Here is a 15215-nt window from a genome sequence, read left to right as displayed (position 1 = left end):
CGCCACCAACTTAGCTCTCTGGGTTGGAGTCTTTTCCTTGAAAACTCGACACTCCCATAGCCGGTGGTTACCTTTGCATACAATGCATCGAAAGAAAGTGTTTGTGGAAGCAGATGGCATTTGCTTCTTTGTTTCCCTTTGTTGCGAATTTGATGCAAACACTTTTGAGGCTGTTTTGGTCTTGGTTACTGAAGTGCTGTTATCTTCAGGTTTTGCCTTGGTTGCGCTTTGTTTCAGAGGATCATGGGCCTCAGCCTTTTCTTTAAGCCAATCGTTAAAGTCGAGGAGGGTAGGTTTAACCCAGTGCTTCTTAACCGTAAAGAGTGACCATGACTCTTTCATGTTTGGTGGTAACTTCTGTACCGCTTGGTTAAGTAGGGAAGCGCTCTTCAAGTCAGCATCATATGATAGTGACTTGAAAACCCCAACGAGGCTGGATATGGCTGCAGAATAGTTAATGATTTTATCACTATTGTGCATTTTAAGAGGCGGAAAGTTGCTTAGTTTATCCAAGTGTGCACTTACGACTGCCTGTGGCTGCCCAAATTTACGTTCTAAAGTCCTTAGTGCATCCATGTACATTAAACCACAGTAAGCAAACTCGGCGATTGCAATCTTTGCTTTACCGGTGACCAGTGTTTTAAGGTACGTCAATTTAACGTCATCAGTGAGCAACTGCGAGTCAATCGCGCTTTTGAATTGACCATACCACTCATGCCACTTTATTGGGTCGCCATTAAACTCAGCAAGTTTCCACTCAGGCAAAGGGTCGTTTTTTTTACTTTTTATCGCATCAGCCAGTTACCTAATCAATGACGCATTGTCTGGTATCGGAGGAGCAGGTGCAGACACTTGCGGACCACTCCAACTCAACGGAGTGGGCCCAACATAAGGGTATGTTGGCTGAAAAACCGCAGTGGCCAGACCAGGTACAATATTACTTGTAGTTGCAAACGGGTTTTCCTGATGTGTGCCGGATGGTGATTGCATATCAATCAAAAGGGGTGAATTCGAGTATATTTGTTGTGGAAAATTAGTAACTGATGGTGCGATATGTGCCTGTACATTTGGAGCAACATTATTTACGGTAGTAATGTCTTGGTTGACAAATGACGGTCTGTGCTGCGGAAAACGCCAATGACTCATATTTGGCACAAAACTTTGGCCGAGAGGGATATTGGGCATATTTGGGAAAGGAGGAGCAACAGAACGTACAACTTTGTGTACTCGGTTATTACTATTCTGAAAATTGTTGTTGACGAGAGGCTGGTTAATCAAAGGGGCGTGTGCGATGAGAGCAGTGAGGTTAGGTGCGAAGACTGGGTTCGGAATGGGAAGGTCATTAGGATGAGTGGGTTCGGTGTTGTGCTGTTGAGTGTTTGGACTTGGTGGGGCGCTTGGGTGCAAGGGAACGTTTATTGCGGGGGCTGGATGATTTGTTGTCGGAAAAGGAGGAAGAGTGGCGTTTGGTGCTCGGGGGACACAATTAATTTGTTGTCGGGAGCATATTCGCTGGGCTAAATTATTCTTCGGCAGACTTGATGCTTCAGGTCCCCTGGATTGTGCGTGTGGAAAAAACTCGAATGCATTATTTTGATTTTCTTGAAGAAGCCCCTGGGTCGTGTACAGAAGGTGGCTGACTATCCGCGGTTCCTTGGTTAGTTATGGCTGGAAGCGCCACGCCTTGCTGGCCTGTTTGATCCATTTGCGCCCTTAGGTGCGCCTGGTACAACGCCTGTGTGTTAGCAGCAGCCAAAAAGTTTTCTGGTGGAGTATAATAAGGATCGAGTTGCTGTAAGGTCTCATTGCTTAAAATGTATTTGCCTCGACAATTTTTTGGAATGGAATGCCTTGAAATGTCAGTGTTGTGATCTTCCACTGCTTCGCCGTTATTGTGGCTAGGGCATTCTGGAGTGTCTTTCGTAACCTCTGGTTCACTAGTTTTCTCGTTGTTAAAACTTAAGGCAAGTGAGGTGTTGATCCAATCCTGGACAGCCTTTTGACTTCTCATTGAGCTCTTAGCACTTGCGGTGGTTTCAGATTGGCTACCTTTAGAAACGGCGTCCAACAATTCAAATTCTTGCAGAGTTGCCTCAGCCAACCATTTCCTGTTGTTTTCCTCCAGTTCATCCGGTTCCATTTGTTTTTTCTGTTTAGCAAGGCGAATGGCTGCCTCATTCTGTTTTTCAATTTCTTCGCGTTTCATTTTAGCAATTACGTAATCATGTTTACGCTGACTAGATGTTTTTGACGAGGTCATCAATGAGGGAAGTCTAGAACGAATGGAAGCCCTCGGTTCCTGAAACTCACTCACTTTATCATCAGCAGAGTTGATGTAGTTTCGTGCTGAAGTGAGGATCTTGTCGTTCTTGGTTGTCATTGCCTCTAAGTAAGACTCTAGTGAAGGAACAAGTGCACTTGGATCCTCCGTTTTTCCAGCAAATGCAATCAGGTCCTCATTTTTGTCTGCAACGGTCATAAATGCTTCGTTGCACTTTGTTACTAGGCGTTCAACTTTCACTCGCCTACTTTGACTATTTATACAATGAAGGATATCTTCATGTATAGCATGCAATTTAGCCTCACGCTTCGACCTGGCAGCGTACAACTTTTTGACTTTTTGATCAAGACTATTAGACATCATGATGTTCTTATTTCCAAAGACCAGCAATCTTACCACTGCACACGGTTATCTATTATATGCACATTCCAAATAAATCGAATACACGCAAAACAAACCCAACGCAAAAGACACCAAACACAGCACACTGTAGACAGTCTGTAAAACAAACCACTCAAAGAGCAAAGAAGGTCGTCGAGCGCACTGTGCCCGACAAAAACAGAAGTGGAACGCTGAACGCTATGCGCTCAACGCGGAGGGAGGCAAAGGACACACGGGAAGTCGAGCGAGCAACGCGCGACGAAACGGAGACGTTACGGACGGAAAGTCGAGCGAGCAACGCGCGACGTGACGGAAACGGGACAGACGAGAAGTCGAGCGAGCAACGCGCGACGAAACCGAGACGTTACGGACGGAAAGTCGAGCGAGCAACGCGCGACAGAACGGAAACGGGACGTGCGGGAAAACGAACGAAACGGGACGGTGGGAAAGAACGGGCGGGAAATGAGTTCGGAAAGGACTATGTTAGCAGACCACAGCAAAAACTCAAGCAAACAACCTAGCCGTAACTCCAGAACAAACTTAAGTCACACCCTAGGAAGAAGGAGAGAAGCTACTGCAAGACAATCTAATATAGTTCATAATGGGTCTATAACGACAAGTTTAACGACAAACTATTTTACGGCAATGCAGTAGTACACTAAAAGGATGAAAAGGTCGAGAAATTTACTAGCCGTAACTCCAGAATAAACTTAAGTCACATCCTAGCAAAACCCAAACCACAACAAACAATCAGCATACTAGCGGTATTAAACAAACTACAGCAAAATTGAGTAAACTACAATAGTATATTTGCAGATAAAGACAGTTGGAAAGTCAAGAAACAATCCAGCCGTAACTCGAGAATAAACTTAAGTCACACCCTAGAAGGCAACAAGACCAAACCAACTAGCAATCAATATACTACAGCGAAAACAACAACATACTTCATCACATATGACATACTACATTGAAATCTGCAAAAGTAGCGGAAGAAAACGAAAAGCGAAGTTTTGGGAGAGCGACGTTATTGAGAAGAAAAAAAATCGTAACACGGAAAACTAAAGAGCGAAAGGACGAAAAGGACGCGGGCAAAACGGTTCAGAAACGATCGACGAGAAAAATTATGGGAATTCGATACATTTTTTTGTAGGCCGGAGGCTGTGGAAATTTTCACAATATTTTTGTGTTAATTGAGTTTCACTCAATTTACGAATCTTCTTGATGGAAAATTGATTTTTTGACAAATTTGTCAAAATTTTAGACTTTTGTTCAATTTTTTCTTTTTTTGGTCAACATTTCTGCAATTTTTTGAATACGGAACGGTAATCCAGTAAATTGGACGGTTTTATGCCTGAAAGTACGGTTTTTCAATATTCTATTTTGATATGCTATGTTTTTTTGATTTGCATCAAAATTGACCAAAAATTTTCAAAACTCAACAAATTAGCATAATTTTCTTTCAATTTTCTCTTTATCAGAGGTTATTTTTGATATACGAACCGACTGTATCAATTTTCTCGAATTTTCGTTAAATCTATCAAAAATTTTCAAAATCAATCTTTTTTCGCTCTTAAAAATTTTGTTTGTGGGGCGCTAATGGTGACCTTTTATTAATATTATTCAAGATATGGTTTAATTCTACTACCTCCAAAATATTTCAAAAAAATATTAGTGGTTGGGTTCCTTGCCGTCTACAGTTGTTAATTTACAAAATATGAAAGTTACTACGAGAAAGGAAAAATTTCGGATAGAAAAGTTTAAAAACTGGATTGATCTTACAGGGTTTGTTTCAAAGTTGTGACGTGATCAGTCATTTGGACGTTTTGAGCACTGCTGGAACATTGACGACAGGCACCCGGACCAACCATTGAACAAATCCACTTTTGAAACATTCAATTGTCATAAGCTCTCTTTGAATTTGTATTCCTCCATTAAATCAAGCATGTCCATGGCCAGTTGGATGTCTTTGATGCGAGCGTTTTGCTGACTGTCGATCTTGTCGATGCATGTGTTGTGATTTTTCACTAGCCACTATGTACACTGTGCACCAATCTCTTGAGAGGTAAACAATCTGTTAGGCCAGAAGTGTTCCTCTTTCCAGCCGTAAGTGTGAGTATGATTACACGATCGAGAGATCTCTCCCACATCTACTTCAATTGGACAATTATCTGAACGTTCGCCTCCAGTTGACATCAACGAGTCTGTTCCCTTTCCAGAAACTTGAGGTATAACGTTCTTATGGGTAAGAGAGGCCCTTTTTTGGAGCGGCACCAATGTTAACTCAGTAAAAATATATAACTGAAGTTCGGAAAGTTTCAATTCAGCAACGTATAAGTATTGGTCATGTACAAAGCAACGTATTAAGCATTAATGTGATCAAGACCACGTATTAGTATTCGTAACGTTCATAGCAACAAGTGAAAACTTAGACGGCAAGGTTTTTCCGATGCTCTTTTACTGGTTTTTTGTTTGATGTTATTGACGTCAGATCAGTTCGTATTCAATCGGCAATTGTCTAGAAAACCTAAAATTATTAAGCCGAAAACCAGCTGAATCGATACATATCGTGGTTATATTTACTTGAAATTAGGTTAAATGAACTTTTTCGCAACTTTCTACGTATAATAGAACGTATTTTATTAATTTAGAACGATTTCTGTACGGAATTTAATACTCGATTCTGATTGGCTAATAATATCTCGCTTACTTATTTACTTCGTAAAAGGCGTAAAGTTTTTTTTAAGTGGTTGCATTGACCATTTTTTTTCTTAAACTGTTACGGCTGATATTAGTAGTGAAAACTATAAACATCTTTACGCACGTTCTGGTTTGCTTAAAGCTTTAGAAACTCTTCTTGACTACAGTTTCCTTGGATTTTTTTGCAAAACGAATTTTTTTAAGAAATATCTTTAATTTCGTTACTCGAAAATCATCAACTGAAATTTACAATTAAAGGGAGCATTCTGTACAAGAATTAGTTCTTGTTACATAGCAAATAAAGCGTAAACTTTAACTAAACAACATTAATACAGCTACAATGGTAATCATACAAGATTCCTTACGCAGCTTCATTAAATGATATATGAAGGTTCATCAAAACTAACGAAAAACTTTCATGACATAACATTTGACATTAAAACAACCTTTAAAACAGGAAAAATCTGAATTATGAGTCAAATAACAAACAAGTGAGTACAAATTTGCCTCGTTGTGCATCGAGAGTGCATCGAGAGTGGCACCAATGGATAACGCATCAAGTGAAATGTATGACTGCCTTCCCCTTTTAGGGTCCTAAATTCAAGTCCCTAGGAGATAGAGTACTTTTAAAATATAGCTTCTTTTCAAGGTTACCCGATTACCGGGAGCAAAAGTGGTGACCTCGAATTGAAAACCATCAAGAATGAAAGCACCTATCTAAAACGAGAAACCATTTATATACCACATACAGTAGTGGTCTTGAAGTTTGTTCGCCAAGGTAAAACAAAAAAAAATTTCATCAAAATGGCAAACATTAACATTGATTTTTGACAAACTTCACCATTTGATCCTTGTCCGGGGTTGATATCACATGAAATGAAATAGCAATGGAGATTAAATAGCATTATACTAACTAAAAATGAACTGATAGTGTAATACAATTTTTAAAATATCAGAATCTGACCACAACATAAACAGAACAGATATTTAGGTTCTTTAAATGCTTGCCACGTAAATACTTAGCAAAAATTTCAAATTTTTCAAAAAAATGAAAAAAAGTGTAGCCTTTAGATAGTCGAAAATTAGCCTCCGTTTACTCCACTCACCGACTGTATGATTGGAATAGTAAAAAAAAATAAAATTTGACCCTAGCGTGGTTTATTTCTATGAATTCAGCATCTAATTTCCAGAAGAATAAACTTGAAACTAAGACTGATTAATAGAGTACTCTATCATATTTATCACTTAATACAATAACTCTTCTAACCATTAGGTCTTGTTGTCTAGTCTTTAATGTTTTATCTGGTTTCTGAAAGAAAAACAGTTTAGGAAGATTAAAAATAATTTGAAAAAAGATTGCAAAGAATAAAATTAGATTATCGTTTAGTCTAACATAAACGTTTTCCATCAAAACAGCAAGATCTTGATGTTAATGTCTTCAGAGAGTAAAGTGTAAAGGGACACAAGTTTAATATGAAAACTATTTTGCAGGTTTGTGTATCTTCTGAACTTGTTTTCATACCAGGAATCATGTTTTGATAAAATCTACACAACAGTTTGAATTACCAATCATATATCTCAAAAAAATAGAGATGTAGCCACAAACGACTTTTGTGAATTTTGACCACTCTCAGCTTAAACACTTGCTCAAGAACTTAAAAAATTGCCGGTATAACGTGAAAAAAATTCCGTCAAAATTTTCCAAAGCACTTTTAAAGCTTGAACTTAGGCTTCTCGGGCAGTTTCTTTTATTTTTTAATTTACATTACTTATGTATCTATAAAGCCTTATTGGGATATACAGACATAAAGATGATTTCCATGAACTGTGACCAACGTCAACTGAAACTGCATTTATCAAAAAAAAAACGAAAATGGATAAGATATTGATAATTGAACTACTCGGTCTCAAAAACTTCAAAAAATGATTTAAATAACTAGCATCTAAGCTTTTTCATCAATTTCAGCGCAATTAGCACCTAAAAATATACTAAATGTAGATTGGGGCATCTTTTGCAACGTAATGACAGCTGGGCTTTACTTGTTTTTTAATTAGTAAAATTTATTTTAATTAGTTCGGCATAAACAAAAGATACGCATAAACAACTAACTTTTGACAAAAAACGTTTTAAAGCATGCAACCTATATAAACTATGACCAACCAACATCTAAATGTAATCTGACAAAAAATCATGAATATTAAGTTGTTGCTCCTAAAAGACTACTAAAGCCACATTAAATACCCTATTGCAACTTGTAGCCCGTTGAGCGTTACCTGTTTGTTGCTTGTAGAATGCGACACATCAATGGAAAAAACAACGGTTCATGTAACATCTTACAAAACCCGTTGCTGGATAGAATACAAAGAATTGAAAAAGAAATGAAACAGCAGACAGTTTGAACAAAATAATAGTTTTACAAATTTGTAGCAAAAAAACTTAAATTAATTTGTGAAAATTTATACGGTTAATACAATTATTGTGTCATCTTTAAGAAAAATAAAGAAAAAGACAATGGGACGGAGGAAAAAGACCAAAAAATTTAAAGTTAGCAGAATCTTAACAAAAGTTAGAATGATAGAATTTTAGTGATAACTTTACCCAGTAACACGAGAGCAAGCTCACATAAGTCCTCTTGAAAATATTGGTGCACAATTTAACGCGAACATGTTCAATTTATTAGTACAAAAATCAATAAATTTAAGTTTCCAAAACCCACATATTCTCGGCAGCATCTAAAAAACAGTCAACCTTCATGCCAGCAGAAAATTGGCTGGACAGAAAAGAGGCAAGCACTGCACTGGCGAATTGACTTCAATAGTTTTCTCAATATATCAAAGAATTCATTGATTAGAATGTATGATAATCTCTACTAAAGCTATATAAAAGCCAAAATTTTTAATCTCATATGATCCCGGTTGAGATGAGGAAATAGACAATAATGAACTACGTTTGTTCAGAGAACCGAAAACAAATTCAGCTTACTACACCAATATATAATCTAATCAGGTGTTTATAAAGAAAATCATTTTGAAGTCTAATGCGACTGCGCGAAATTTTTATGGGATGTTGCGGTTTGTAACAGAGAAATTTCTTCATTTCGAATTATTACTTAATTCATAAATAAGTACCAAACGTTTTCTTTCTAAATTTTTCCATCTACTTGAACCAGAAAAATTAATTGTTTACTTAGTTTACATTTCAATAAGAATCAAAATTAGGGACAATCGCATTTTACAAACCTGAAGTCCTAACACCGTATTTTTCCCATTATTAGCCCCCCCCCCCCCCCCCAGCTTAGTGGTCTGATAACCTATAGCCCCCAATCATGGTAATTATGCCCCTGAAACCTCTTCAAAAACATTCTTTTTCTCAGAACTGACACAAACGGAAAAGGGGGGGAGGCCCGGGCAACAACGGAAAAGATTCTTTGGGCTATTTGGACATTTGCAGCCGCACATTTTATGGTAAAATAATGGTCAGCGCCAGTGCACTTGAACATGGAATTACATAGGCACACGAGACCAGAGTAATCAACGAACCTTGATATCCACTAGTACTGAGTAAGGCACTCCTCCTTGGGGGAGAGGGAACTCTTCCACCTCCTCCACTTATTGAGGACAGACTGAGTTGCTCCATCCCAGCTGGCACATCTCCAAACAACGAATAGGATGATGAGTCACCTGAAAATACATTCAAAATCTATTCTCCTTCAAACCCACTCCACTATCTTCCTACCGGGGTCGAGGTGTCACCGCCATTCAGCGCAAAATTATGTAAGATAAGCCTTGAATGCGGAAAATTTTGTAAGATGAGCGTTGAATGCGGTGAAATTACATAAATCAGGCGGTGAATAGGGTGAAAAAAAAACTATCGCCTGGTAGCACTGAAATTAAATAATTTCACCGCAGAATTTAGCGGTGAAATTACATAAACTCACCGCTTCGAAAAAAGGTGTCCAAATTATATAAGATAAGCGGTGAATGCGGTGAAATCACATAAATTCACCGCTCAACTTAGTGGTGAACTTATATAAATTCACCGCTTCGAAAAAATTGTTTAAATTGTGTGAGATCAACAAAGAATTCGGTGAAAATAATGGGGAGTAAGGGAGGAATTGTTAGATATACCCTCTCATTATAACTACACCTTAAACTTACATGTTTTTGTCACTTTTTTCTAAGCGGTGAAATTCTGTAATTTCAGCACTAGAGTAAGCGGTGAAATTACAAAAAAATCACCCTATTTCACCGCTAAAATATGTAATTGCACCGCTAAAAATCACAAATCTTACAAAAATTCACCGCGCATATTTTACAGAAAGTAGAGTGAATTTTATTTAAATTCAAAACACAATTAATAGCAGTTAGTGAGAGATGGCGCAGTGGAAGAAGAAGTGGATGGCATGCAGGTAAGAGGTTCAAACCCTTGTAAGGGGTAAAATTACATGTTTTGGCGGTGCATTTTTGTAAGATCACCGCTTACTCTAGAGGTGAACTTACATAATTTCACCCCATACACCGCATTTCACCGCAAAATTATGTACAAAATTTGCGGTGAAAAAACTAACTTTTCACCGCTTATCTTACATGTTTTTCAAGTTTTTCTTGACCCGGGCAGTTTTGTTTACGCACCCAATTCTAACCTGTATTCTAGCTGGTCAATAGCTAGACCCAAACCACAAAAATTTAACATGTACTATGAAAAAAAACCGTGCTCGACCCTAATTTTCAATGAAAAGTTTGTGGCGCTTGACATTGATTTGCTATTAAAGACTGGATCTATAAAAAGACTTCACGTCAACTTTAAAAAAGTACTCGTTAATTCCTGAAATGATACCCTACAAAATACATCATGCAGGTAGTGTTTGTAATAAATAAATAATAAACAGAAAAATCATTTTTGAATTATGAACACCAAATAATTGAATAAGTAGATGGATAGATTAAGAGATAGATAGATAGGAACAGGGCGCACGTCATTTAACTAGGTCTTTGTCTCTCCGAATAAACTCAATCATCAACCCCTCCCATCCCTACTAGATTTTTAATGTATTTTTACAAATTGAGGTCTGGACTAGGGTAGATATGAAAAGAATAATAGATCCGGATTTAGAGCAGAGAACGATGAACAGTTCCCTATCTCGTTCAGAGGGTTCTAACCTTGGTAGCCACCCCCAACAGCTCCACCTGAGCTGCTGGGCTCAATTGGAGACAAATCTGGCAGCTGTCCCCCAAAGTCACTACCTAAAATTTTAGATGTTTTCTTTCTGCAGTTGATAGGCATGGCAACATTTGGGTATTTGGGCGAAAAATACAACATCTGTCTCGACTACAAGACTATAACGTGGGCTATATTCTGCTCATGTTGTTACAATTCAAAGAATTTGAATTGTATTGGGTCGCTGTCTTTTTTGAGATCTGTTCACACATTTGCATGATTTTTGAAGTTAAATTGGAGTAGTGATTTTGGTCACGACGAACCAGCGATTGGCTTGGCGGCTTATTTTTTCCTCCATTTTCAAAGTAGAGTCAGGAAACGGTGTTTGAACAAAAATTCGCTACGCTTTATCGATCGTGGTTTTATTTGTTAACTTTTTTTGTTTTTTTAAATTTTTATCAAAATTTTTTGGTATCTTTTCCGTTTGTGCCCCCCCCCCAGTACGTTATGCGCCCCCCAGTTACAGAAAACGTGCCATTACATAGTAAATCATTATGTAAAATTTTACACGTGCGTCTTGGGGGGTGCAAATAATATGCGCCCACTAAGCTGGGGGGGGGCACAAACGGAAAAGATCCATTTTTTGGTGGTTTTTACAAATCAATTATTGTTCCTTCAAGGTCTGGTCTTTTGTTTGTACCCCCCCCCCAGCTTAGTGGGTGCAAACTATTTGAAGTGAAATATTTTTACATTATGATTAACCATGTAATTACACATGCTCTGTAATTACATGGTTAATCATTACGTAAAAATATTTCACGTGCTTCTGCGGGGTGCAAATAATATGCACCCACTAAGCTGGGGGGGGGGGGGCACAAACGGAAAAGATCTCTAACTCAATTTAAAACTGGAAAAACAATTTGGTCAACTTAGTGAACACAAAGGGGTGCTGAGAGGGCTATAGAGTTGGAGTCTTCCCTTTATACCCCCTGCACGAAACAATTATGGTATGTTTAGCAGGATTGGAGGGCTATAGGTTGTCTGATAACTAAGCTGGGAGGGGGGGGGGGGTATGATGGGAAAGAATCAAGTTTTGTCCCCACTAAGCTCTCAGACTTTTAGAACGGGGCTGGTGGTCAAATTACCTCCTGGATTTCTGCGGGGAGCCCCTGGACTCCTTCTGAATGAGGGTGTTCTGGACATGATTGGTACCTTGGTTACCTTAGTTGTTCACACCTGATGTGCTTCTTCACACTCTTTCCCATTATAGTTGCCATAAAACAGTCTCCTAATGCACAAGAGCGAACAAAAATATAGCTCCTCCCCCAAGCTAAGTAGTAATGTAACCTACAGTCCCCATTAATGTGAATATGCCGTAATCATGGGGGACATAGTGTGGGCAGTAGGGGGGGGGGGGGGGGGGTGAGCTAAAACCGGAATGGTCCAAAAAATGTGCCCGTTCAATTTGAAAGCGAGATTACTAGTTGAATAATTGTAATTCTCGGGGTCTTTTTTTAAGTACATGTAACTATAGTAAAACAACAAGAGCCACAAAAAGATAAAGTACAATTGACAATTGGCTACAAAAGAAAAATTCGCAATCACTTAAAATCAAGGGTCTACTCTGACCCCCCCCCCCAGCGTAAGGGGGCATATAACTTTACTCTCCCCCAACGGGTAAGTACTATTTTTTACATATAGTATAGTGCTAATACATTACCCAAACCACAAAAATTTAACATGTACTATGAAAAAAAACCGTGCTCGACCCTAATTTTCCATGAAAAGTTTGTGGCGCTTGACATTGATTTGCTATTAAAGACTGGATCTTTAAAAAGACTTCACGTCAACTTTAAAAAAGTACTCGTTAATTCCTGAAATGATACCCTACAAAATACATCATGCAGGTAGTGTTTGTAATAAATAAATAATAAACAGAAAAATCATTTTTGAATTATGAACACCAAATAATTGAATAAGTAGATGGATAGATTAAGAGATAGATAGATAGGAACAGGGCGCACGTCATTTAACTAGGTCTTTGTCTCTCCGAATAAACTCAATCATCAACCCCTCCCATCCCTACTAGATTTTTAATGTATTTTTACAAATTGAGGTCTGGACTAGGGTAGATATGAAAAGAATAATAGATCCGGATTTAGAGCAGAGAACGATGAACAGTTCCCTATCTCGTTCAGAGGGTTCTAACCTTGGTAGCCACCCCCAACAGCTCCACCTGAGCTGCTGGGCTCAATTGGAGACAAATCTGGCAGCTGTCCCCCAAAGTCACTACCTAAAATTTTAGATGTTTTCTTTCTGCAGTTGATAGGCATGGCAACATTTGGGTATTTGGGCGAAAAATACAACATCTGTCTCGACTACAAGACTATAACGTGGGCTATATTCTGCTCATGTTGTTACAATTCAAAGAATTTGAATTGTATTGGGTCGCTGTCTTTTTTGAGATCTGTTCACACATTTGCATGATTTTTGAAGTTAAATTGGAGTAGTGATTTTGGTCACGACGAACCAGCGATTGGCTTGGCGGCGTATTTTTTCCTCCATTTTCAAAGTAGAGTCAGGAAACGGTGTTTGAACAAAAATTCGCTACGCTTTATCGATCGTGGTTTTATTTGTTAACTTTTTTTGTTTTTTTAAATTTTTATCAAAATTTTTTGGTATCTTTTCCGTTTGTGCCCCCCCCAGTACGTTATGCGCCCCCCAGTTACAGAAAACGTGCCATTACATAGTAAATCATTATGTAAAATTTTACACGTGCGTCTTGGGGGGTGCAAATAATATGCGCCCACTAAGCTGGGGGGGGGGGGGGCACAAACGGAAAAGATCCATTTTTTGGTGGTTTTTACAAATCAATTATTGTTCCTTCAAGGTCTGGTCTTTTGTTTGTACCCCCCCCCCCCAGCTTAGTGGGTGCAAACTATTTGAAGTGAAATATTTTTACATTATGATTAACCATGTAATTACAGATGCTCTGTAATTACATGGTTAATCATTACGTAAAAATATTTCACGTGCTTCTGCGGGGTGCAAATAATATGCACCCACTAAGCTGGGGGGGGGGGGCACAAACGGAAAAGATCTCTAACTCAATTTAAAACTGGAAAAACAATTTGGTCAACTTAGTGAACACAAAGGGGTGCTGAGAGGGCTATAGAGTTGGAGTCTTCCCTTATACCCCCTGCACGAAACAATTATGGTATGTTTAGCAGGATTGGAGGGCTATAGGTTGTCTGATAACTAAGCTGGGAGGGGGGGGGGGGGGTATGATGGGAAAGAATCAAGTTTTGTCCCCACTAAGCTCTCAGACTTTTAGAACGGGGCTGGTGGTCAAATTACCTCCTGGATTTCTGCGGGGAGCCCCTGGACTCCTTCTGAATGAGGGTGTTCTGGACATGATTGGTACCTTGGTTAGCTTAGTTGTTCACACCTGATGTGCTTCTTCACACTCTTTCCCATTATAGTTGCCATAAAACAGTCTCCTAATGCACAAGAGCGAACAAAAATATAGCTCCTCCCCCAAGCTAAGTAGTAATGTAACCTACAGTCCCCATTAATGTGAATATGCCGTAATCATGGGGGACATAGTGTGGGCAGTAGGGGGGGGGGGGGGGGTGAGCTAAAACCGGAATGGTCCAAAAAATGTGCCCGTTCAATTTGAAAGCGAGATTACTAGTTGAATAATTGTAATTCTCGGGGTCTTTTTTTAAGTACATGTAACTATAGTAAAACAACAAGAGCCACAAAAAGATAAAGTACAATTGACAATTGGCTACAAAAGAAAAATTCGCAATCACTTAAAATCAAGGGTCTACTCTGACCCCCACCCCCAGCGTAAGTGGGCATATAACTTTATTCTCCCCCAACGGGTAAGTACAATTTTTTTTCATAGTATAGTGCTATAATACATTACTGTGGGCATAAAAACAATAACAGATCCAAAACCGATTTAGTAGTACAGAAACCCAATAGGGCGGGTACCACCCAAAATTGTTTAGAAGTGCTCGATGGCGAACAAAATTAAACAAAATTCAACAATCAAATTGTACTGAGAGGAAAAAAAAATAAAGTAAATAGTTTCAATGATGGGAAAGAAGTGTTTTCTGAGGTAACCAGATTTGTTTCCAGAAATCGATTCAGTAAAAGAAAATAAAAATGCCAAATGACAAGTTGGCGGGTTGTTTGTGTGTTATAAAATGGGAAGAAGTCAATTGAAGAGATCAACTTTCCTGTATTTCTTCATTTTTGCGGGATATCTTTTTGCGAGATTTCAGAGCAAGGAGTTAGGAGTTTTCAAACAGGCTACGCATCTCTTCCGTTTGTGCCCCCCCCCCCCCCCCATAGTCATTATGTAAAAATATGGCACGTGCGTCTGGGTGTGCAAATAATATGCACTCTCTAAGCTGGGGGGGGGGGGGGGACAAACGGAAAAAATACCAGGCTACAATTTTAGAGCTGTGAAACAATTTTATAAAATGATATGAATCTATTCTATATAAAAAATATAGCACGTGCGTCGGGGGGTTATAAAAAAATTTGTGCCCACTAAGCTGGGGGGGGGGGGGGGGCAAAACAGAATAAATGAATAGATCCAATGACCTGATCCCCTCTTTTCGAAAAGTGCAAAGTTGAAGGGAAAGGGTGTTTTCCAGGAACTGGTTTGTTCCACCCCAGACATCC

The 15215-nt window shown here is 38.7% G+C and overlaps 1 protein-coding gene across 2 annotated transcripts in view; it reads right to left on the bottom strand.

Annotated features, from left to right (window-relative positions):
- The window catches only part of LOC142349210 (uncharacterized), a 96470-nt gene extending 81766 nt beyond the window's left edge, over positions 1–14704 (bottom strand). Inside the window, exons 1-4 of one of the 2 annotated variants that reach the window (XM_075400623.1) lie at positions 14649–14704; positions 11663–11753; positions 10520–10603; positions 8900–9040 (exon numbers count right to left, since the gene is read on the bottom strand). In XM_075400623.1, the coding sequence (XP_075256738.1) occupies positions 8900–9040; positions 10520–10603; positions 11663–11720 (283 nt within the window). In that variant the 5' untranslated portion in view covers positions 11721–11753; positions 14649–14704. Of the gene's footprint in view, positions 1–8899; positions 9041–10519; positions 10604–11662; positions 11794–14648 lie in introns of those variants that run through there. The other variant, XM_075400622.1, reaches the window with a different exon arrangement.
- Positions 14705–15215: the final 511 nt, after the last annotated feature.

This window comes from Convolutriloba macropyga, chromosome 11, assembly GCF_964194025.1.
Source record: "Convolutriloba macropyga chromosome 11, txConMacr16.3, whole genome shotgun sequence".
NCBI lineage: Eukaryota > Metazoa > Xenacoelomorpha > Acoela > Convolutidae > Convolutriloba > Convolutriloba macropyga.
The sequence above is the reverse complement of the archived record's forward strand: the minus strand, read 5'-3'. Positions and strand labels throughout refer to the sequence as shown.